This window comes from Prionailurus bengalensis, chromosome A3, assembly GCF_016509475.1.
Source record: "Prionailurus bengalensis isolate Pbe53 chromosome A3, Fcat_Pben_1.1_paternal_pri, whole genome shotgun sequence".
In the NCBI taxonomy this organism is placed as follows: domain Eukaryota; kingdom Metazoa; phylum Chordata; class Mammalia; order Carnivora; family Felidae; genus Prionailurus; species Prionailurus bengalensis.
The window spans coordinates 133297540-133322335 of NC_057354.1; the positions used below are offsets into that span (position 1 = coordinate 133297540).

The 24796-nt window shown below is 47.9% G+C and overlaps 1 protein-coding gene and 1 long non-coding RNA gene across 2 annotated transcripts; one reads left to right on the plus strand and one right to left on the minus strand.

Moving 5' to 3' along the window:
• Nucleotides 1-212: 212 nt before the first annotated feature.
• RRM2 (ribonucleotide reductase regulatory subunit M2) lies at nucleotides 213-7910 on the minus strand. Its single transcript, XM_043604547.1, has 10 exons — nucleotides 7677-7910; nucleotides 7521-7595; nucleotides 7003-7146; nucleotides 6584-6700; nucleotides 5875-6008; nucleotides 3964-4058; nucleotides 3702-3835; nucleotides 2382-2486; nucleotides 2177-2290; nucleotides 213-2098 (listed from the first exon to the last, which is right to left on the minus strand). The coding sequence occupies exons 1-10, from the start codon at nucleotides 7785-7787 to the stop codon at nucleotides 1946-1948; spliced, it is 1182 nt and encodes a 393-aa protein (XP_043460482.1). The 5' UTR covers nucleotides 7788-7910; the 3' UTR covers nucleotides 213-1945.
• Nucleotides 7911-7956: 46 nt separating this feature from the next.
• Nucleotides 7957-8985, plus strand: LOC122497473. The gene is made up of 2 exons (XR_006301123.1): nucleotides 7957-8281; nucleotides 8882-8985. It is a non-coding gene; the product is annotated as an uncharacterized LOC122497473 (long non-coding RNA).
• Nucleotides 8986-24796: the final 15811 nt, after the last annotated feature.

Sequence of the window (24796 nt, forward strand, 5' to 3'; positions counted from 1 at the left end):
GCAAATCTTACCAAGGAACAGATGCGAGAACAGTCTACTTAACACCTGTGCGGCATTCAGTTTTGAGACTTCTAAGTGCTTCAGGCTAACACCAGTTTCCCTTTAAACAGATCAGGAAACTGAATCCGAGCTGGCAGAAATTCTTACATTGCACGCTAAAGGAGGCAGAATCCTAAAACCCGCTTCCAGCTTCCAACTGCATGCACCTGACACGCGGGGCAAAACGTTTATTCACTTCTGTGTTGCACAAGTGTAAAAACCACACGATCTGGATCGACTTTAGGTAACAATAATTTAAAAGACAGGAAGCCCCTCTTACAGAAGTGCTTAAATCAACTATTTGACAATTTATACAATAAATGAAGGAAACAGACAAGGGAACAGGGCCAGGGATCAGCCAACACAATACAACAGGGTAACAAACGTGGCCGAAGGATTGGTGCGTATCCTCCTTCACGTTCCATGTAGCATCTTGGCTGGTTTTCTCCTTTTTTGGGGGGGCTTGGGGGACAGGGGTAACAAAGGCAGGTTGCCTCAAACTAGCCTTATTAGGTATATTATTCTGTACTTCATTCTAAAATTAATATGTGAATAGAACATGTATTTATAGCTCACGCAACTCTAGTTTTCTCCTGAAGGTCAGGAATCCAACAAGGCAATGCTCAGATTTAGGCAGGCACTGAAGTGAAAGTAAGTGCACTGAACAATATCCACTTCGATCATGAATCGCGGTGCCGGGCAATTATTTCAAAACATGAACCACAGATACATCGGGCATATACCGCAAAATGACATTTCCTAATTTAAAAAGCATGCAGCAAATATAAAAGGATGAAGTCAACGGTACCTACTTACACACGAAAGCAAATCGGAATAAATGCCCCAACTGTTCAGGGAGCCAATTTCAGTCCTGGTTTTGGCCACTTAACTGGAGTAAGACCTCAAGTGGGTCATTTTGTTCAAGGATCGTTTGAAGACTCAACGTACGGTGCTACCTCCGATCCTATAGCTAAGGACCTAAGGGTCTTTCACAAGAACTCAAAGTTGGGGGAAACACGGTTTGAGAAATAGACAGAAACTGCTCCTCCTGCACCCCCATGTGACCAGCAGCCCGCTCACATCACATTCTAATCCTTGATGATTTAAGTTGGAAGCTCCTGTCCTCTCTGATCCCACCATACAGGACCTGACCTGTATTCATATAAAACGCAACCTGCCTTCTTTGGGACACCAACTGGCTAATACCCAGGGGTATGTGCAGGACTGACTTTAAAGCTGATCACAAAGCACCTCAAGTCATTAAAGAGAATAAAGAGTAGAAATAACACGCTTGACTTGCACAGGTTTGGCAGACGTGGGTCACCTAGTAAATCCCGAACTGGCTCCCATTAGTGGTCAACAGAATGCTCTGCGTTTGGTCTAGAAACCAAGTTAGGTCAAATCAGGCCTTTACCTCAACAGTACAAAATAGGTTTGTGTGTAAAGTGCCAATTTTATATACAAAGCAGTAAGTAAACTTTAAAATCTGCTTTGAAGCACCAAGGCTGACCCCCTCCCAAGGGCCTTGTAGCAACTGTTTAATCCTGCCGGGTCAGACTCAGAGAGTCCCCACACCTTGAGCCATGATTGCTAAGAGCCATGAAGTCACGGACAGCCAGGGTGCTTGCAAAAGCCCAACACGGCCAAGCTCTTTCCTAAGAACCCAAGTAGCTTTTTTCCATGCTTCTTTCTAGGGGAGACAACTAGCATCACTAATCAACAGGCTTGCGTACGAGGTAGCTACACAGTTTTAACAATACTATTCATGAACACTATTGGTGATTCATAGTGTAGCTAGTTGATTCACTTCAAGTAGCTGATTTTTTTTTTTTTTTTTTTTTTTTTTTTTTGATGAGAAGGGTTGGAGGGGGAGGAATCAGCAACATAAGAGCACATCTTCGTTCACTTAGAAGTCAGCATCCAAGGTAAAAGAATTCTCTGTTGGACTTGACATCACTCCCATCCTCTGATACTCGCCTACTCTCTTCTCAAAGAAGTTAGTCTTCCCTTCCAGTGAAATATTCTCCATAAAGTCAAATGGATTTTCTACTCTGAAAACCTGAAAAGGTCCACAGCAAAATTTGAATACAGAACACCAGTTTCCGGGAGAACCAGAAGGCTATGAACAATACCGTACCTTGCCAAAACCTAGCTCCAGCATAAGTCTGTCTGCCACGAATTCAATATACTGCTTCATTAAAGTGCAATTCATCCCAATTAGTTTCACTGGCAAGGCCTCCGTGAGGAATTCCTAGGGACCAAAACAGAGCTTCTCAGTAAGACGGTAGCACAAATAAAGACATCTTCTAGCAAGCACGAAGACACCCTGATGCAAAACGCACCTGTTCTATCCTAACGGCATTGATAATAATTTCCTTCACTCTCTGCTCTGAAGGTTTGTGGACCAGGTGTTTGAACATCAGGCAGGCAAAGTCACAGTGTAGACCCTAGGAAAAAAAGGTTGAGTATCACTGTAACGCCAGACCTTTATCATTCACATGCAACAGGAAATGGCTTTACCCTTTTCTGCATTCCCCTTGTACATCTTGCCATACTACAAGCACTTTAACGGTCAAAAAAAGGGAAGAAGAGGGGCACCTGGGTGGCGCAGTCGGTTAAGCGTCCGACTTCAGCCAGGTCACGATCTCGCGGTCCGGGAGTTCGAGCCCCGCGTCAGGCTCTGGGCTGATGGCTCAGAGCCTGGAGCCTGTTTCCGATTCTGTGTCTCCCTCTCTCTCTGCCCCTCCCCCGTTCATGCTCTGTCTCTCTCTGTCCCAAAAATAAACAAACGTTGAAAAAAAAAAAATTAAAAAAAAAAAAAAAAAAAGGGAAGAAGAATCCAACGGCCATCTGCCCTGCCTATGCCAAGGCGGGGCCCATCTGCATGCAAGGCCCTCCATGCTGCTACCCAGGTAGCAAGAGCAGGCCAGGTCCCGGCCCTGCTGCTCCGTGAGGTAGCGGATGGCACAGGACTTCTGCTCCAAGCGTTCTTTCTACAGCATTCTTTCTACAGCTATGAGCTCTGATTGTGCCACAGTTCCTGGCAGGAAAGGCAACACTCAGTGACCAGGCTAGTTTTGAGATTTACGACCTAATGCTCAGGAAACCAGTGATGCAGTTTCCAGTGAATCGAGTCTGGGAGTCTTAATGCCAAGTAATCCCTATCTTCCCCTACAGGAAGGCAGAGCATCTTACAAGGCACGGATCAGCTGTCTGATCTGCTCATTGGGCTCCAAGTATGGCAGGGTTCATGGCCCTTGCCTTTCAGACTGGACTTAAATCAGAACATCTGGACATACTCCACCTTCCTCTCCAGTTTAATCCAATAGCACTCAAAGACATACACTGGACCGGAATGGTTTCTCACTTCATCAGGATGCTCAGCCAACTGTGAAATACACTAGGGTCATAGATAGGCTACCGGGCCAAAATAATACAACATCCCCTCACCTACAGTGCAACGGACACATAAATGTATCGAGAATACAAATACCTTCCAGTAAATGAAAAGTAGTGTTCATTCTCTGCCAAATACAGGTATCACGGAACTCACATGTTAAACGTAGATATAAGGCAATCTGTTGTCTTGAGTTCCCTTCAGGGAACCCAAGAGTTGTAGATATTTGGGGTGCAGATTAGCCTGTTGTGTGTATTAGACTCACCTCATCTCTGCTAATAAGTTCATTGGAAAACGTGAGGCCAGGCATCAGGCCGCGTTTCTTGAGCCAGAATATCGACGCGAAAGAACCAGAAAAGAAGATTCCTTCCACTGCAGCAAAGGCCACAACCCGCTCTCCTGCGGAAGAGTTAACATCGACATAGTTCTGGTGGGCAACCGAGCACGTGCACAGGAAGGGCTCACAAGCCAGTGACCGTCACCAGAGGACGAAGCTCAGGCCTAAGTGGGGCCAAAGGGGTCCTCACCGTAGGTAGACTCTTTGTCCCCAATCCAACGCAAGGCCCAATCCGCCTTCTTCTTTACACAAGGCATCGTCTCGATGGCGTTGAAGAGAAATTCCCTAGTAGGCACCCAGAGCGTCAGCAATTATAGCAAAGACCTCCTATCACAAACATCTAGGGAACAACACTGGGAACGAAGGCCAAATCAAGACTCAACCTGAAATGTTTTCTCATTACTGTTTTTGCTTTTCCCCCAGGGTTTTTTAAAATCTCGGCATTCATTTGGTTCCTGTTAATACAAACCTAAGTATTCTTTAATTCGCAGGGAGCCCCGAGATCTACGCACATCGAAAGCCTTAGTCCATTACACCAAGAGCACTTATCAGCTTAATTATATCAAGTCCAGGTCATGACAAGGTTCATAGGCCCTATCTTTAAACGTGAAAAGCCATAAAATCTTAACTGCTAAGACTACTTAAGCTATGCTGACCATTATCTTCCTCGACACCCCCTCCACCACCAGACTATAACATCAGGCCAATTATATGGGCCCCAAGTGCCATATGGATATAATAAAACAATTAAAGCCCATAAACTAAACAACCTGAGATTGCTTCCTACTATAATTCTATGCCTCACTGATGAGCCCAGGTCAGGAAAGAAAATCGACTGGCCCCACACTTACTTGGGTCTTTATTAGCCTCTTCCGCCTCCAATGTATCCCTGTGCTCAGCTTGGGAGCCTGCAAATTCCCCAGCCCATTCCTTATCAGGTGACCTTGTTTTCTAAAGCCAAGGTCATCAGACCGTTGGGCTCCCTTCATTCTCTCTCCAGGTCCACATGCTCTGTTGGAGACCGGGGCCTGCCTCTCCCTGGCTTTTGAAGCTTAACCATCGGACTTTCCTGATCCTGCCCCTTCTGGTTATTCATCCCAGTTATGCCTACCTGTCTTTTCTCATTTACTTATTTTTTTAAAAGGCACAAGTGGGGGAGGGGCAGGGAGAGGATCCGAAGCGGGCTCTTCGCTGACAGGCCGACAGCAGCAAGCCCCGTGTGGGGCTCGAACTCACTAACCTTGAGATAGTGACCTGAGCTGGAAGTCAGACACCCAGCCGACTGAGCCACCCAGGCGCCCCTGTCTTTTCTCATTTCTGTCCGCGATGTCTTTACCCCCAAAGCATTTCCGCAATCCTGCTAGCCCTTCCAAGCCGTCACTCACCTTCCCTCTTCACATTCTCCCTGGTAATCTACAAGAGTCTGCTTTTCAGCTTTAAGACTTCGGCTCCACACAAGGCTCCCCTCCTGGGCTCTTAGTACCCAGAGCACTCAGGCAGCCATTGCTAACTTTCTCCTCCTCTCCAATCTTCTAAACGTAAGATGGGCCTTAAGCTCCCCCTTTGTGATCCCATAACAAACCGTCACTTTGGTCAAACAGTTCTGTGCCTAAACTCATCTAATGGTGAGCGGCCTGCAACATCATTATGTAATTCGTCTCCCTTCTATTTCTAGGTCTTATTTCCCGTACTGCATTACTGGCTCCTTAAGAGGAGAGTAACATTCTACTTGGGTACACTCTCTACCTCCTTCACATCGTAGGTTAACAGCTTTGCCACAGGAGGCAAAACCGTCAGACCTAGGAATTCGTTCGTTGTACACAGCCTCTACGGATGTTTTTTGTTTGGTTTTGTTCAAAGAAAGGTTTTAGACTGAATGACCAACAAGAAAACGGAGTAACCGCCTAACTTTGCTTTTAAGTGACCGGCTCCTAATGTCAACGTAGGCCTCTTCCTCAGAGCAGACGTGACCACGCGTGGTAGGGATTTGCCTGCTTAGCCATTCTAGAGTCGTTGTCTATCCCTACGTAAGCTCAAAAACTTGCAACAGGGTAACAGTAAGTGAGTCCTAAACACGTTGGCATACCACCCAAACACTCACCTCTCTCTGGGATCTTTAATGTAAGTGTCAATGAGGAGACTATACATCTCAGAATGGATGTTTTCCATGGCAATTTGGAAGCCATAGAAACAGCGGGCTTCAGTAATCTGAACTTCTTGGCTGAACCGCTCCACCTAGTGGTAAAACATCACAGTGCAGCTTGAGGAGAAGCCACTCAGCCCCAGGACCCCAGATCCATCACACTCCCTTTGTACCATTACAAGGTGTGTTTCTACTTGAATACTTCTTCACTATGCTGTGGTACAGCTGGACATTTCATGCCACACGCTCATTGTACAAATCAGGAAAAGCGATTAACGCCTGTGTTGCAGGGCTTCTGCGAACGCTCGTCAGTTCATTCTTTCCTAACTCATTGCAGGAAGGATCCACTCACAGTAAGACATACATGGAATCAGGTTATCGGAAGAGCAAAGCCACAAAAAAAGCAATGCCACAGCCACGAGGAGTAAACCCATGGCTAGCACTTAACATGGTCTTTGAGCTTCTCTAGAACCAGGGGGGAGAAAGATACCCATGAGGAAGAAACAACTGCAGAGAATATTATAAAACAGCAAACTCCATGTAATAGAACTGTGACCTTACAAACACATATGATATCAGGGCGGGACAACGTTAAAGGTGAGGGAAGAGGACAGACATTCTCTCAAGTCTTGAAGTGAATGAAAGCAGACGTTGTTTGGAAACTCACCAAGTTCTCATTTACTATGCCATCACTCGCTGCAAAGAAAGCCAGAACATGCGATATAAAATATCTCTCCTCTGCCTTCAGGGACTCCCAGTGCTGAATGTCCTTGGACAGATCCACCTGAAGTTGAGAAGTTTCACAAGGGGTTTACACACGCCGGGGCCTCACATACATACTTGGTTCTTAAACCTTTTAAGTCTACGAACACGGCTTGATCGGGAACATCCCTCCCATCCAGAACTCCCTTTGCCAGTGAGAACAGCTCACATCCTGGGTGGGCAGCCATCCCCAAGAGGAACCAGAGGAAGAGTCAAGTATATCTCCAGCCAAGGCATAACCGCTAGGGCAGGGGTCCTCCTCAAGACTTGGGGGGCAACGCGTAAACTTCCTTTTTAAGTCTCCCGGTTCCTGATCCTCGTTACCTCTTCGGCTGTCCAGAAGGAAGCCTCCGCTTTCTTATACATCTGCCAAATATCGTGGTACTCGATAGGAAAGATGACAAAGCGACGAGGGTTTTCTCGGAGCAGTGGCTCATCCTCCACGCTGGGGACAAGCACCTTAGTTTTCTGCCGGGCGAGGGGGTAATGGAAATACGAATTGCAGGGCGTCCCACATGAAATTGCCATTTCTTCAGGCCAAGTGCGCCCAGTGGTCGGCAAGCTCATGTGGTTCAGTGTGTAAGTGTCAGCTGTCACACATGGATCTTACATAGAACACAACCGGGAGGTACCAGAGGGACAGGAGGAAATCTACGGAAGTGTGTGGCAGGCCAGGGAGGGAATGCTTTGGCGGGAAAGGAGCGCGGGCCGGGGAGGGGCTAGGGTTTGAAACGGCAGAGGAAACAATGAGGCTTTGGCGCCAAGAGCCGGCTGGCGTCCCCTGCCGGCAGCGCCCCGCCCCCACAGGCCCCTTCCCAGCCGGCGGCCAGACCCCCACTCACCGGCTCGGCGGGCTCCTGGAAGATCCTCCGGGCGGTCTTGCTGGCCAGCACGCGGCTCCCGCTGAGGGCCGGGGGCTGCGGGGAGACGCGCCGTGAGGGGGCATGCCCACGTCCCAGGAGACCCCCGCCGCCCCGGCCCGGCCCGCGCGTCCTCACCGTGTTCTCCTTGTCCGCCAGGCTGAGCCCCTTCAAGGGCGAGAGCTGAAGCTGCTGCTGCGGCTGCTGCGGGTCCACGATGGTGGCGAGCGGGACGCGGACGGAGAGCATGGTGGCGGCGGCGGCGGCAGGGAGCGGACGAGGCGGGCGAGGCGGCGCGCGGGTCCTGGGAGCCCCCGCACCGCCGCGCGGGCTTTTAAAAGCCCACCGGCGGGGCTGCGCGCTCAGTGGGCGTGGCCAGACGCCGCCTTCCCATTGGATGCACCGGGCCCCACGTCAGCCGTTCGAGAGCCGCGCGGGAGCTGCGGCGCCGGGCCGCCCGGGACCCCCCGGGACCCCCGGGACCCCCGTCCCCGGGCCCACCCCGGATCCCCTGGACCCGTGGGCCGGGCTAGGGGCGCCGCCGCCCGGCTCCCTGCGGGCCCCACCGGACAAAGGCTGCAGCCCCCGCGCGCCCCGGTGGCTGTGGCGCGCGCGGGACTCACTCCTCCAGGAGCGGCTCGGATTGAATGCAGCAACGCGATTGGAGGCCGCCCGGAGCGGGAGAGGATTCCCCCACCCCTGAACCGTTTTCGCGGGTCCGGGCGAGTGGTTTTGCAAATGAGGTTGGTGCAAATGGCTGAAAACGCCCCTGGCTGCAAGAGAAGCTCGCGGTTGCGCCCGTTTAGATACGTGTACCTGGGTGGGGGGCTAGGGGTCCTCGAGTCCCGGTAAATTTGGGGGGGGGGGGGCCGGCGACAAGCGTGCTGCCTAGCGATTAGGGCCGCTGGCGACGGGGTCCGGAGGTGCAGTTGCTGTGTCACTTGGACATGTCACCTGGCTAAAACACTCAGTGCCCTCGTCGGTAAAATGGGACTTGTCACCGTACCGAACCTGTGGGATTATTAATAAAATGAGATTAAATGAGATAATTGTTCTAAAATGCGCAGCCCTTTGTAAAGCTTAGTTAACTAAATGACAGCGAAGGCCTTTGGTGCATTTCCCATTGAACTTGTGTGGGTTGTCAGGCCACTGCCCCCAGTGCATTTTTTAAAATTGGAAACTGAGCCCAAAGTCCTGAAAGTTCAGAGAATGAAGAACTCGAAACTCATTTACTGTTAAGTGGGCAGCAAGTAGCCTGAAAAGGAGATTGAAAACGTGCATTGGGTGAAGGTGGGGACGTGAATTTATTAAGTTTTTATTTTACTTTGTGTTTGGTTTTTCAGATTTGCCACAGACATTTGCCCTGCAAGTGGCAAAATGCCCGAAGTGAAAAGAAAAATGTTTTTTAAGATCCAAGAAATAAATGATTCACTTGGGAAAGCTCCAACACCTGCAGGCTTAGAGCTGTCACAAAGAGAAACACTGGAATTTTTTACAAAGTCTTTTCTAGATATAGTATACTTTAAAGAGGTCAGAGGTAGGGAAGAGCCCCTCCCGCCTTAGGGCTACTTCTGCCATTTCTTAAAGTACCACACACATACTGTGTTTAGTCTCAAGCCTCAGAGAAAAATCAAGGATAATCACATCTCTTAAGACAAACCAACGACTAAAACTTTGACCTAGCATCCTTACTTTTAATTTTTTTAAGTTTACTTATTTTTATTTTTGAGAAATAGAGCGCGCGAGCATGAGCAGGGGACAGGCGGAGAGACAGGGAGAGAGGGAATCCCAAGCAGGCTCCGCACTGTCAGCACGGAGCCCAAAGGAGCCTGAAGCGGGGCTCAAACTCACAAACCCCCCGAGATCATGACCAGAGCCAAGATCAAGAGTCCGAGGCTTCACTGACTGAGCGACCCAGGCACCCCTAGCATCCTTAGTTTTAAAGCAATTCCCAGACATTGTCAATTTCATCTAATTTGATCCAGCTCCCGAATGGATATTTTTAGTGATAATTTTATGGCTGATAAAGCCACTATTGCATCTAATAAAGTTAGCAAGGATTTTTTGGTGTCCTCTAATACCCAATTCACATTCCAATGTCGCGTCATCAGTAACCCAAGTGCTCCTTTTCGCTTGCTGTCTCAGGCACCACGTGCTTGTTTTTAGCTCCGGTTATACTCTCTCTGTAGGTACAGGAACCATAAAGTAGTACTGAGCTGGCCAGAAATTATGACTTCACTTTTAGCTTAACTTTGCTGGCCACCAAAATAACACGTGTGCATTGTAGAAAACTTGGGAAAGACGAGCAGTACCACGAGGCGGGAGGCAAGGTCGCCATTCTCCCCTTCACTGCCTCCCAACTCTGAGTCACTTGGGCACGTCCCGTCCTGCCTCCGGCGGGTTTTTACTGCTCTCACTTCACAAGAGGAAGCCCGCGCAGAAAGCAACGTGACTCTGCTCAGAGGTCACGCCCGAGCAGACCGCCGGGCCGGGCTTCTGGTCCGCCGTGCCCCCTCTCTTGCCCCGGGGACTGGAGAGAGAGAGAGAGAGAGAGGAGCGCCCAGACCAAGCGGCCCAGTCACCTGGACAGGATGCCCGGCGCCAAGCGCTAGGCAGCAGGTATCCGCCGGGATCTTTCCCGTTTCTTTTCTCCGCCCGTTTTTTGTGTTTTTTTTTTTGGCACCTATTCCGGATTGGTCAGCAAGCGAGAGGCTCCGCCCCCGGCTTCCGACGGGCAACGCTCCTTCGGGCTTTTGGCTCCCACGCCCGCCCACCTGCAAGCCCCGCCCCCACTTCCGAGGCCCGCGCTGCAGCGGTCACGCCCCGAGCGGTTGCGCGTTTACTCGTCCCGCTCGGGCGAGTGAGGGGGGCCCTAAGGGGCCGCCTGCTTCCCCATCCTCCTCCCCAGGCGGAGAGGCTGGCCCGGGGAGCCCAAGTGGTTTTCCCAAAGCCGCTGCTCACTTACCAGATACCGTGCTAGGGACTGTCCTCCCAATTCCAATGTCAATACTAACGACCAATACCACCCCGCAGCCGCTGGGCACCTGGGGCCGGGTGGCTTACACTGTTGACGGGATGAGGGGTTTTTAGCCCTGTACTTTAGGTGAAGAAACTAAGGCCAGGGGGGCAAGGAGACTGCCCAAGGCCACACAGCTCCTAAAACTGTGCAGCCAGAACTTTTCTCCCCGACTTTTTATTAGGAACGTTTCAGCAGACAAAAAACGGCAAGAACTCTCCAGTGTTCATCCACCACCGAGGGGTCAACAGTCGCTTCCATTTTGCCACGTTTGCTTGATCCGCCTCGATGGGTGTGTGAGGCTTGTTTTTTCTGGATCATTTGAAAGTGAGTTTCAGATGCCATGCCGCGTCACCCCCATAGATTTCAGCAGATAGCTCCCGAGAGTAAGGACATTCTCGAACATAACCACAACTGCGTGTTCACATCTAAGAAAACTCACATGAATTCCCTAATATTACCTCCTATCTACCCCATAATCAAATCCGCCCCATCGTTTCAAATATGGCTTTTAAGTTTGTCCGTTTTATTTTTTTAGAGACAGCAGGGAACGGGGGCAGAAGTAGAAAGAGAGAGAGCGAGAGAGAGAGAGACTCTTAAGCGGACTCCATGCTCAGCACAGAGCTGGAGGCAGGGCACGATCTCACCAGAGTGAGATGGTGACCTGAGCCGAAATCATGAGTTGGATGCTTAACTGACTGAGCCACCCAGGTGCCCAGTTTGTTGGTTTTAAGTACACGTTATATTTGGTTATTGTGTCTTTTTAGTCTCTTTTTTTTTTTTTCACGTTTATTTACTTTTGAGACAGAGAGAGACAGAGCATGAATGGGGGAGGGGCAGAGGGAGAGGGAGACACAGAATCGGAAACAGGCTCCAGGCTCTGAGCCATCAGCCCAGAGCCCTAAGCGGGGCTCGAACTCCCGGACCGCGAGATCGTGACCTGGCTGAAGTCGGACGCTTAACCGACTGCGCCACCCAGGCGCCCCTTTAGTCTCTTTTAATTAGAACAACTCTATTTTTTTTTTTTCTCAATGACATTGACTTTTTGAAGTTTAGGCCAGTTTTCTTGTAGAATGTTATACATTCTACATTTGCCTGATTGTGTCTTCATAGTGTCCATTTGTTTTTCTAACCTCTGTAGTTACTGTAAAATGGGAGTTTGCACTAAAGGCTTTATTTAGAGGGGCACCTGGGTGGCTCAGTGGTTTAAGCATCTGACTCCTGACTTCGGCTCAGGCCATGATCTCGCTTTTTGTGACCTGTGTTGAGCCTGTGTTGGGCTCTGTGCTGACCGCACAGAGCCTGCTTGGGATTCTCCCTGCCCCTCCTCCACTTGTGTGCGCACACTCCCTCTCTGTCAAAATAAAGAATAAATAGGCTTTATTAAATGTAGCTTATTTTTTCTTGGGGTAAAATATACATAAGCCAAGATTTACCATTTGAACCTTTTTCAAGGTGCAAATCAGTGCCGTTAAGTACATTACACTACTGTACTTAATCCGTCTCCAGAACCTCTTCATCATCCAAACTGAAATTCTGTCCCCATTACAAACTAGATCCCCATCCACCCGCCCATCAGTCATAACCACCATCCAACTTTCGGTCTTTCTGAACTTGACTGCTCTAAGTACCTCAGATAAGTGGACTCTTACAACATTTGTCCTCTTGTGCTCGGCTCATTTCACTTAGCATAACATCTTCAAGTTTCATCTATGTTGTGGTGTGTGTTAGGATTTCATTTAATCATTTTTTTATTATTATTAGCACCACGCTCTAACCAACTGAGCTAACTGGTCAGCTTATTTTTTTTTTAATATTTATTTATTTTTGAGAGAGAGTGAGAGGCAGGGAGGGGCAGAGAGAGAGGAAGACACAGCATCCGAAGCAGGCTCAAGGCTCCAAGCTGCTGGCACAGAGCCCAGCACTGGGCTCAAACGCGCAAACCATGAGATCATGACCTGAGCCAAAGCCAGACGCTTAACCAACTGAGCCACCCAGGCGCCCCTAGGATTTCATTTATTTTTCAGGCTGCATAATATTCCATCATATAGATAGATGATAGATAGATAGATAGATAGATAGATAGATAGATATTCTGTTCATGAGATTTCATGGGATTTATGTAATCCCATCTGCCCCTCCTACCCATGGAGTTTTTTTTGTTTCCCAACCACTAGGAAGCAAGGTCAGCCCTTCTCAAAATCGTGTGGCTCCAGAGCATCCCCTTCTGCCCTCTGAACTTGACCTTCCCCTTCCACATCTTCAGGATGCTCAGAATCCTCTGTTGAGGAAAATGCATTGGAGGGAAGCTGGAAAACTGAATACTTCATCCCAAGTGTGACTTGTTAGCTGTGGGATTTCAAGAGTCGGGCCGTGGGCTGAGGGTGGGGTTGAGTCAGCCTCTTTCCACCCTCCAGTCCTCTGCCAACCACAGAAAACCTGCCCCTGGACCTCCCCCTCCATGTATCTCTTGTGAAAATGGCCCCCTTCCCAAGGTGACCCCAGGGCCCTATCTTTCCCTCCTTCAGAGCCTGACCACCAAGGCCTTTCCCCTCTTTCCTGGAAACCCCTGCTCTGATCTTCCTGCTCCCAGGTCGAACCCCGCCCCCCTCTCTGAAATCCGAATTCTGCCCCTTCCAGGCTACGTCTGAAAGGATTTCCCATGGGTTGACTTGAAAAAGAGAGAAAAGTAAGAATGTAAGGCCACAATTTTGCAGGCCCAGGATAAGTTTATTTCCTCGTGACCAACCTCAGCTTCCTGCTGGCTTATTACTGATAATTTCTTCTTAATAGCCTCCTTCCCTGGATAATGGGGCCACAATATTGACTTCTTTCTAAATACAGTGGGGGGGGTGTGTGTTTGGAGGGAGAGGGGACAGCAGCTTTAAATGTGATTCTGAACTGGCAGACTTAGAACAACTTATCCAAATAGGCTTGCAAGGAGGAGTAAATCCTGCGTTTAGTGAGGAGGGCAGACTGGGAGGGGTGATGGGGAGGGCAGCAGCAGAGACGAAATCCTGGAAGCCACACTCACCACCCATGCATTTTTGCTAAATAATAACTTCAGGAGGGGGAAAGCAAAGCCCAGGCAAGTCAATCCTACAAAGCTCTGATGACTCACTTTCTAGAAGTTCAGCTGCTTTTAGCCTAGGTCAGTGTAGGGGGGTGAAGGGACCAATCTTGGGTTCAGGTGGGAACCCCAGCATCGCTTCTTATTTATTAGATGACCTTGGACAAGCCACTTGATACTTATGAGCCTGTTGCTTTACTGATAAAATGGGCACGATCATTACCCCCCCCCCCCCCGCCCACCCAGCACAGGGTTCTTCTAAGGATTAAATAGAGTAGGATATTTAAAGCACCTTAAAGGCGTTTTATGGAAGTTCCGTCCTCTCCATTTAGCTAGCTGGCTGACCTTTCTTAGTCTCTTGAAATAGAAAACTGAAGCTATTCTAATGTGTTTTTCCCAGTTTCCTACCTGCGTTCATTTCCAGATCCCTAGTTACCCACAGCCCTGATCGTTATTCCAGCTCCTTCTGTCCCCATCTTTTTTCTGCCTCCTCCCCACTGCCATCACAGTGGTCCTTAGTGCAGATGAGCAGAACAGAAGCCTCGCCTCCCACACCTCCCAGAGGGCCCTCCTGATGCGTGCCCGGCCATTAAGAGTGGGAGCAAGGCTTCTTCCAAGGAAACGAAGGAGTGACTCACCAGGAAAAGGGGGCCAGACCAGACCCAAGTGTCTCAACTCCACAAAGCCCCCCATGCCTCCTGGCCTAATTCCTGTCCCCTTGAAGCATCGATTCCCCCGATGTGATCTGAGGCTTTGGTAACAATGCACGCTGAAGTGGCCTCTCCTCCTGATGCCAGGCGTGCCAGCGTGTGCCTGATCTGGGCCGGCACCTCGAATGCTTTCTCCATGCCCTGGGCCATTAATATGTTGTGAGCTGCCTCCTTCCCCTCCTAGGCGTCTTTCACCCTGTTGGGACGCGCCTCCTAGGCAGTCAGGTTGGGCGTGGGGGTGGGGAGGAAGGAGGCTGGCCAGGTGGCAAACTTCGTTGAATTGCACGAAGAAGGAAGATGAGGCCTCCTGGCAAAGAAGTCATGAACCTGGACCGTGAGTCCCAGCCGCCCCAGGAGGCATCTCCAGAGAACTCACACACTGTCCTCGCCAACTCGGGTTAAACACGGCCTTGCGCCAGATCCGGGCACAGCCTTGGGCCAGCAGACTGCACACATGCTGCAGGAGCTTGGGTCAAAAGCCTAGACTTTCTCTTATTTAATGAGCAGGAAGGTGTCTTTGAAATTCACTTTTTCATTGTTCTAAGGGTACTGGCATGTGCTAAAAAGAAAAGAGTGTCTCTTCTTAGATTAAACATTAGCTCTTTAGAATTTTAGCATCGACGGCTGTTACAAAGAAAAACACAAGCCCCAAACGGAATCACTCCTATTAAGATTCCCAGGTCAGCACACCAAGACTTAATACCTAACCTAACTACAATTTCAACATTTCCCCCGCCCCTCACCCCCCCCCACCACACACACACCCCGGAATGTAACCTTTAACCAGTAAACCTGGAATTTACTGATCGCACTAGGAACGTTACAGATAGACCCTTTCAGTTAGTTACCCTTGGGAGGACAGCCTAGCCTCAAACGGGATTCTTTGCTAGTAATTTTCTTTTGCGTACTCCCTTTCTACCTTTAAAAATCTTCCCTTTTCTGCAGCTTGATGGTGCTCCCCTCTGCTTGCTAGATGGGATGCTGCTTGATTGATAAATCAACGAATAAGGCCAGTTAAATATTTAACATGTACTCGGCTGAATTTTTGTCATTTAACACAACAAGTTAACCGTTAACCGGACTCGGACATAAATCGGGGCCGTGTGCATGGCAGCATCTTAGGCCCAGGGGGTGGCTCCTTGCTTTCCTCCAGTCCCCTTAAGCTAGAACTTTGTAGTTTCTGTGTAGTTCACTCAGACCTGGACAGGAAATGGTTAAGCAGGAAGCTCTCCCCCACCCCCCCACCCCCTTACCCCAAATAGATGGAGCTTTTTGATGTGGGTGTTTACCACAAAGTGACCCTATTTCTGTTTCTGCCAAAGAGAGAGATCCTCTTAAGCCTGATCCCAATCAAGAAACTGCTTTCTGGGGCGCCTGAGTGGCTCAGGGGGTTAAGCTCCCGACTTCGGCTCAGGTCATGATCTGGCGGGTTTGTGAGTTCGAGCCCCACGTCGGGCTCTGTGCTGACAGCTCGGAGTCTGGAGCTTGCTTTGTATTCTGTGTCTTCCTCTCTCTCTGCCACCCCCACCCCCACCCCATACTCTGTTTCCCTCCCTCTCTCTCAAAAATAAATAAACATTAAAAAAATATAAATAAATAAACTTTAAAACAAAAATTGCTTTCTAGCCAGGGTATAGACAGTTCTTCCCTCACAGCCTGGCAGAGCTCTGCATCCTGGACAGACGTACAGACTCAGAGCTTCAGCAAACATCAAGAGGCCAGGATCAGGCAAGCCAGCTCGGGATCTGTGGTTTTCTTTCTGCTTCGGTAGCCCCCCAAACGATGTTGAAAAGCGGTGTGCCCCCCTTTGCACACACTCAACTGACATTCGAAGTTTTTCATCCTAAGATTAACTCGTTGCCGGGGATGTAACATCCACCGTGTTGCAAATATTAGCATTTTTGAAAGCCTGACCTGTGTGAATTTTAGGACCTTAAATCCACAGACTTCTGTATGTTTGTTGTGCTCATTTTAAATTCTTGGTCTGTCCCTTCTAATCTCCAGTTTCTGATGGTGTTTGGAATCCAGTTTGTTGTTTTTCTTTTGAAGTGGTTTTGTTCCCCTGGGGCAGTGTCAGCTGCTCAGGGAAGGGCCAGCCCTGAAGAGTGCGGGAGAGGGTGCCCCCCTACCTACCCTGAGCCAAAGACTTACCACTTCTCCAGATTTCACCTTCACCTTCGGGGAAAAGGAGCCCCAGCCTGAGGGGACACCCTCCCAGGGCTGCTGAGGAGATTGGGGGTGGGGGGGGGGGGGGGAACAAGTGCCCTGAGGCTGTTGAATTCCTACCTGGTGTCTCTCTCTCTCTCTCTCTCTCTCTCTTAAATTTTTGATCTGTTACCTTTAAATATCCCTACAAGCTTTTCAATTATAAACATGGTACGTTTTTATTGTAAAAAAATTCAAACAATATAAAAATATATAAACAAAAGAGTACATGTTGCCCATAACAACAAGCCCCAAAGATAACGTCAGAACTTTTTTTTTTATATACACACTGTTGTCTGGGATCCTATCATACATGCTGATCGTCTCACTTAAAATACCTGCACATTCCCCCGCATTAGGGCCTGGAAGTGTGGTCTTTGGTTAAGGGTGCGGGTCTAGAGCCGGGCTGCCTGGATGTGGATCCCAGCTTCCCCACTTGCTAATGCATGTCAGTTTCCCCGGTTGTGAAACGAGCCTAACAGTATCTAGAACCTTCTTCATAGGATTATTGTGAGGATTAAATGAATCAATAAATGTGAAACACTTACAGAAGTTCCCGGAACGTCAAAAGCACCAGACGAATATTAGTGGCCATTATTGTAATTTGTCTAACCAGTCGCCTGTAACAAACATTTCTGTCACCTCCAATTTTTCACTACGATAAACAACGTTGCAGGGGCGCCTGGGTGGCTCAGTCGGTTGAGCCTCCGACTTTGGCTCAGGTCGTGATCTCACGGTTCATGGGTTCGTGGGTTCAAGCCCCGTGTCGGGCTCTGTGCTGAACGCTTGCTCAGAGCCTGGAACCTGCTTCAGATTCTGTGTCTCCCTCTCTCTCTGCCCCTCCCCCGCTCATGCTCTATCTCTCTCTGTCTCAAAAATAAATACACACTAAAAAAAAATATAAACAACACTGCAATGTAGATCTTTGTATTTCCTTTGTATTTCCTGGATCTTTGTATTTCCGAGAAGTACTCGGTCAGATGGTGAAAACTTTTAACATCTGGGTCAGTGCCATCAAGCTGCCTGTTAGAATATTGGCCAGTTTACGAATGGAAGTGTCCCTTTGTCCTGGCCATAAATCTTGTATGGCTGGAAACTAATATTTGCTTGTTGTCTTAATCTGAATTTATTTGATTATTAGTGAGATCGAATATGGACACACGGATACTTATCTAAGGTCCATGTATATTTCTTCTCTGAATGTCCTAGTATTTGTCAATCCGTTGGTTGAGTTATGCATCGTTTTCTTATTTTTTTTATTTTTTTCATGTTTATTTATTTTTGAGAGAGAGAGAGGCAGAGCGCGAGCGGGGGAGGGGCAGAGAGCGAAGGAGACACAGAAACTGAAGCAGGTTCCAGGCTCCGAGCTGCCAGCACAGAGCCCCACGCGGGGCTCAAACCCACAAACCGTGAGATCATGACCTGAGCCGAAGTCAGACGCTTAACCGACTGAGCCACCCAGGCGCAACCTTCATCGTCGTCTTATTGATTTATAGGAGCGCTGTTTGTTTTGGAATGTACCTCTCTTTCTATTACATATGCAGCAGTTATATTTTCCTGTATTTCATGTATATCTTATCTTAAAATTATAACTTTTTCTTTCGAAATAGTTTAAGACACACAAGAAGTTGCACAATTAGTACAGAGATCCGATGCACCCTTCACCCAGCCTCCCTCAGTATCTTACATAACCGCAGTGGATTGTCAAAATCAGGAAATTGTCATTGGTGCAATGCCGTTAAGTAAGCTTTGAAGCTTATTTGGATTTTACCAGTTTCTGCAGGCACTTCTGTGAGTGTGTACGTGTAAATGGTCCTTGGCAATTTGGTCACATGTGTAGATGTGAGTTATCCTCACCAATCAGGATGCAGGACTGTTCCCTCACCACCAGGAAAGTCCCTGAGTTACTCCTTAATAGTCCAAACCAGCCCATCCCTAACTCTTGGCAATCACCAATCTGTCTCCATCACCATAATTTGCTACTTAGAGAATGTTTTGTTTTTTATTGGCTAGGATCTAACCTCATAGGCACTTTTGTTAAAAGAATCATTTTTTAGTATGCTTATTCTTTTTTTTAAATTTATTGAAATCCAAGTTAGTTAACATATAGTGTAATAATGATTTCAGGACTAGAATTTAGTGATTCCCCACTTGCCTATAACACCCAGCGCTCATCCCAGCAAGTGCCCTCCTTAATGCCCATCCCCCATTTAGCCCATCCCCCCCACCCACCTCCCCTCCAACAACCCTCAGTTCGTTCTCTGTATTTAAGAGTCTCTTATGATTTGCCTCCCTCTCTGTTTCTATCTTATTTTTGCTTCCCTTCCCCTATGTTCATCTATTTTGTTTCTTAAATTTCACGTATGAGTGAAATGATGATACTTACCTTTCTCTGGCTGACTTATTTCGCTTAGCCTAACACACTCTAGTTCCATCCACGTAGTTGCAAATGGCAAGATTTCATTCTTTCTGACTGCTGAGTAATATTCCATTGTGTATAAACCACACCTTCTTTATCCATTCATCCGTCGATGGACATTTGGGTTCTTCCCATAATTTGGCTCTTGTTGATAGCGCTGCTATAAACATTGGGGGGGCATGTGCCCCTTCGAATCGGCATTTTTGTATCCTTTGGGTAAATACCTAGACGGAATGATTCAGGGTGTAACCTTTGGAGACTGGCTGTTTTCACGCAGCCTAATGAGCTTGAGGTGAGGTGGATCGTGTTTGTTCCTTTTCATTTCTGAGTCGTGCCCCATGGCGTGGATGGCTTATGTCCACGTGTCTAACCACTTTCCTGGTGGAGGCCATCTGGGCTTTTTTCATAGGTTTTGGCTATTACAAATAAAGCTGTTATGAATACTCAACTGTAGAGATTTTTGTGTGAATATACGCTTCTATTTCTCTAGGATAAATACTCAAGAGTGTAATTGCTGGGTCATTTGCTAAGTGGATATTTAACTTCAGAAGAAACTGCCAAACTGTTTTGTAGACTGGTTGTCCCGTTAACATTCTCACTGGCAACGAATGCCGGTTCCAGTCGCTCCCCTTCTTCATAAGCACTTGGATGGGGCGCCTGGGTGGCTCGGCGGTTGACCATCCGACTTCAGCTCAGGTCATGATCTCGTGGTTCGTGAGTTTGAGTCCCGCATTGGGCTCACAGCTGTCAGAGTAGAGCCCGCTTCAGATCCTCTGTCCCCCTCTCTGTGCCCCTCCCTTGCTTGTGCTCTCTCTCAAAAATAAATAAACGTTAAAAAAACTATTAATATCATTTATGGTGTCTTTTACCATTCAGAAGTTTATAAGTGTTTATGTGGTGAAGCTGTTCAATTTTTCCTTTTCTGGTTTCTGTTTTTGCTGTCCTGCTAAACCACACGAAGATACATTTTCTTGTAGAACATTGACGATTTATTTTGTACACTTGAATCTCTGAGCGGTTGCATAAGGTTGAGCTCTACTTTTTACTTCTTTCTTAAAGATTTTGTTTTGGGGGTGCCTGAGTGGCTCAGTCGGTTGAGCGTCCGACTTCGGCTCAGGGCATGATCTCGCGGTTCATGAGTTCGAGCCCCGCGTCGAGCTCTGTGCTGCCAGCTCAGAGGTTGGAGCCCGCTTCGGATTCTGTGTCTCCTTCTCTCTGCTCCTTCGCCACTTATGCTCTGTCTCTCAAAAATAAATAAACATTAAAAAAAAATTTTTTTTTTTAATCCTCACTATCTTCATACCTTTGTGCTTGGTCCTTCTTTCTGTTTCCAGGCCGTTCCAAGCTGACCCCCACTTAGAGCCCTGGGGGAGGCTGTTCTCAGGGCTGAGATGCCCTTTCTCCTGGTCTCTTGCACAGCTCATCCTTTTCACTTGGATCTCAGCATAGTGTCACTTGCTTGGTCACTTGGACACGCCCCCCCATTGTAATGTTTTGCATAGCACTTATCAGTCTCTTGGATTTTTTTCTTTAGAATGTAAGCTTGGGAAAGCGGGACCCAGCAAGCTCTTTACTGCTGCATAGTCAGCAAGGGGTCCCCCTATGGTCTTGATAAATATTCACTTAATGAATGGTGGGAAGGATGGGGCAGGCGCCTGGGTGGCTCAGTCGGTTGAGTGTCCGACTTCGGCTCAGGTCATGATCTTGCGTTTCATGAGTTCAGGCCCCGCATCGGACTCCATGCTGACAGCTCAGAGCCCGGATCCTGCTTTGGATTCTATGTCTCCCCACCTCTCTGCCCCTTCCCTGCTTGTGCTCTCTCTCTGTCTCTCAAAAAATGAATAAATGTTAAAAAAAAAATTTTTTTTAAATGAATGGTGGAAAAGAGAATCTATGATCTGGCTTCACATCACCCTCTTTATCCACAAGTAGTTATTGTCAATATTTGATACATATCCTTTATCGCATTCAGTAAATGTCACTGTTTTCCTAGATCTCAGGGAGCTTTTATGAGAAGGGTATTTGAATTCAATCAGATACTCTTGGCATCTACCAATAAAACTATGCGAGTCTTCTCCTTAAATCTATCCATACGATTTGCTACATTGCATCCTGGGATGATATTAATAATAAAAGCCAACTAACACACAGCCTTGACTATATAATTCTGGAATCGTTCTTGGCACTTTTTGTCTTTATGTCTTTATTTTATGTCTTTATTTTAACTCCTGACAACCCCGCGAGGTAGGTATATCATCATTCCTGTTGCACATATTAAAAGTGAGACGGGGGTTAAGTAGCTTGCCCAAATCAAACAGGTGAAACTAGGAATTGAGCCTTATCGTCTTTCCTGAATCTGTGCTGTTAACCACGAAGTGTGTCTGTCAAGGTCTTTTATTCTTTTACTACTCTACTAGAACCAACAGGCTTGTTTAGATTTTGCATCAGCCACACACACACATAAATATTGTTAACTTTTTAAATTTTTTAATGTTTATTTACTTTTGAGAGAGAGAGAGAGAGAGAGACAGAGCATGAGCAGGGGAGGGGCAGAGAGAGAGGGAAACACAGAATCTGAAGCAGGCCCCAGGCTCTGAGCGGTCAGCACAGAGCCCGACGTGGGGCTCGAACTCACGAACTGTGAGATCATGACCTGAGCCGAAGTCGGACGCTTAACCGACTGAGCCACCCAGGTGCCCCCAAAACATTGTTCATTTTTAAGCTATGTTCTCTATTCTCATATAGTTTGGAATCTAAGTAGTTCGTTGGAATAAAATTAAGAATCTTCCCGTATTTTTCTTTGCTCTGATATAGTTTAAATTCTCTCTCTCTCTCTCTCTCTCTCTCTCTCTCTCGTAAGTTTGATGTAATTTGCCTGTACAAACTATCAAGCATTAGCACCCTTTCTGCTGCAAGGGGAGGTAAATTTTTGATAACTTTTTCACTTCCTTCTATGGGGTGAATATAGTCAGTGTTTCCATCTGCATTTCTGAGTTAGGGGCCGTCTGAGAATAGCAGAAAGTACCAACTACCGTGGCTGATTTAAGCAGAAAAGGGTTGACCAGGGGGAGTTAATGCTTACAAAACAAGTGGAAGTGTTGGAGGGGGTCGGCTGTGGGTGGAGCTTCGAGCAGCATCTCCCAGAACACTGTAGAACTGGCCCCCAAGCGGCTGCTCCCAGTGGCATGGCCAGAGGACTGGGATCAGGAGGCCAGTGCCCCAGCTCAGGGTTCAAGTCCACACCGCTTCGCCAGGATCCTCGCTGCCAAGCAGATGCTCCATGCCTTTCCTCTTGACGCCCGTGTAGCTATAAACTGCCATCTTGTTCTTTGAGCTTTTTATTCCGAAATAATTTTAGATTCGCAGAAAAATTGCCAAGATGTTACGGAAAGTTTCCACGGACCGTCCATTTACCTCCCCCTAGTTATGACATCTTCTATTTGTTAAAAGTAAAAAAAAAATTAACTTTGGTACCAAATTATGAACTACAGACTGTATTCCCTTTCACTACATTCCTCACTAACGTCCTCTCTGTTCCAGGATCCAGTCCAGGATCCCACATTGCATTTAAGCATCTTTTTTTAGAAGAAATTATTAATGCCCTTATATGTTCTTTCGAGGATATTTTGACCAAATTCCACAGGTTTGAACGGGTGTGGTCTCATTTTGCATTTTTTCCTAAGTATTCTGAATTTTTGGTTTTTTTTTTTTTCAACGTTTATTTATTTTTTGGGACAGAGAGAGACAGAGCATCAACGGGGGAGGGGCAGAGAGAGAGGGAGACACAGAATCGGAAACAGGCTCCAGGCTCTGAGCCATCAGCCCAGAGCCCGATGCGGGGCTCGAACTCACGGACCGCGAGATCGTGACCTGGCTGAAGTCGGACGCTTAACCGACTGCGCCACCCAGGCGCCCCTGAATTTTTGGTTTTGATTTCCACCTGATCTGGCGATTTAGAAGGTCAAAAATGTTAATTATCCATACAATCTGATTTCCATGTCAGATATCTTTTCATTTCCACTCTTCGTTTTTACTGCCCTGTGATCAGAACATGTGGCGTGTACTTTTTCCTTACTTCACCTTTTAAAAAATTTAAAAAGTACACGGGGCGCCTGGCTGGCTCAGTCGGTTAAGCATCCGACTCTTGGTTTCAGCTCAGGCCACCGTCTCGGGATTCGTGAGATCGAGCCCCGTGTCGGGCTCTGTGCTGACAGCGTGAGCCTGCTTGGGATTCTCTCTCTTCCTCTCTCTGCCCCTCCCCTGCTCATGCTTTGTCTGTCTCTTCCACACACACTCTCAAAATACATAAATAAACTTAAAAAAATAAAAATAAAAATACAGAGAACAACGTGATTTTTAATTTTTTGAGGACTGCTGTATTGTTTTCCGTAGTGAGCACACCATTACACATCCCGCCAAGAGTGCACAACCGTTCCAGTTTCTCTGCATCCTCACCAACACTTGTTATCTTATGTTCTTTTAAATAATAACCATTGTAGCTTTGATATTGCCAGCATTAACTTGGATAGGAGCATTTTAATGGATTGACAATGCAGCGTTTGGAACCAAATGGATACTGTTCTCCGTTGCTTATCGTAAAACCCTATCTGATGAAAAAGGTCAAAAATGGGGTTTTTAAAAAAATTTTTTTAACGCTTATTCATTTTGTGAGAGACAGAGAGAGACAGGGCTTGAGTGGGAGAGGGGAAGAGAGAGAGGGAGACACAGAATCCAAGGCAGGCTCAGGCTCCGAGCTGTCGGCACACAGCCCGACGTGGGGCTCGAACTCACGGACCGCGAGATCGTGACCTGAGCCGAAGTCGGATGCTTCACCGACTGAGCCACCCAGGCGCCCCCAAAAAAGGTCACAAACGTTTGACAAGAGACCAGAGATGCATTTGAAGTGGGACCTGGGAGCAGAGGGGCCGTGACTTGAGAGCACGGCCTCTGGAGTCAGACAGACTAGTCCGCTGCCCTCTGCCACATCCTGGCCGTGTGACTGAGCAAGCTGCTTCCTCGTGGAGCTTCCCCTCCCTCGTCTGTAAGGATGTGTGAGGCTTCCGTGGAAGAACTTAGCACAGTACCTGGCATTTGGTAATCCTCAGTAATTGGTAGCTATAATGAGGATTAGGAGCTTTGTTCCAGGGTTTTCCAAGCCCTCCCCCAACCCTCCATCATAGGAAAGCCCTATATATTGCCCAGTGAGACCCAGGGGAGGTGACACTGTGCTTTCTCTGCTGGTGCCTGATGGGCAGGCCCAGGGAGGCTTATCTAGGCTTGGTCCCAAGGCTGAGGACAGCACTATGGGGAGATTACAGAGGCTAGAGACTGGGCCTGGCAGATGTGCATTTTCAAAACCTGCAGAATCACACTTTGGGCGGGTCAACATAACGCAAAGTGCCAAGACGGTGTTCCAGGAAGTAGAGGGCCCGGATGCCTGGCTTCCACACCCAGTGCTGGTCCCGATGACTTTGACCTTCACTGGTCTCATCTCATTTTTTTTTTTTAATGTTTACTTATTTATTTGGAGAGAGAAAGAGAGACAGACCATGAGTGGGGGATGGGGCAGAGAGAGAGGGAGGGAGAGAGAGAATCCCAAGCAGCCTCCATACTCAGCATGGAGCCTGATGCCGGGCTCGAACTCACAACTGGTCTCATCACAATGCGAGCAGATGTCCAGGTCCTTGTGAGGCCCTCAAGGCCCATGGGTCAGCTTCCCACCTGTCCTCCTTGCCCCTGAAGGTGTAGGGAAAAGGACATGACCCTGGCAATTCCTAAGCTCTTAACCCGTTAGGAATGGGCAACCGACTCAAGCCTTCTTAAGGAAGCCCAGTTTCA

Coding starts and splice junctions, on each gene's coding strand:
- RRM2 (XM_043604547.1), bottom strand. CDS start 7,787: ATGCTCTCCGTCCGCGTCCCGCTCGCCACCATCGTGGACCCGCAGCAG. Junction 7,596..7,676: donor TGGCGGACAAGGAGAACACG/GTGAGGACGCGC, acceptor GTCTCCCCGCAG/CCCCCGGCCCTCAGCGGGAG. Junction 4,059..5,874: donor ATTAAAGATCCCAGAGAGAG/GTGAGTGTTTGG, acceptor GGTGCCTACTAG/GGAATTTCTCTTCAACGCCA.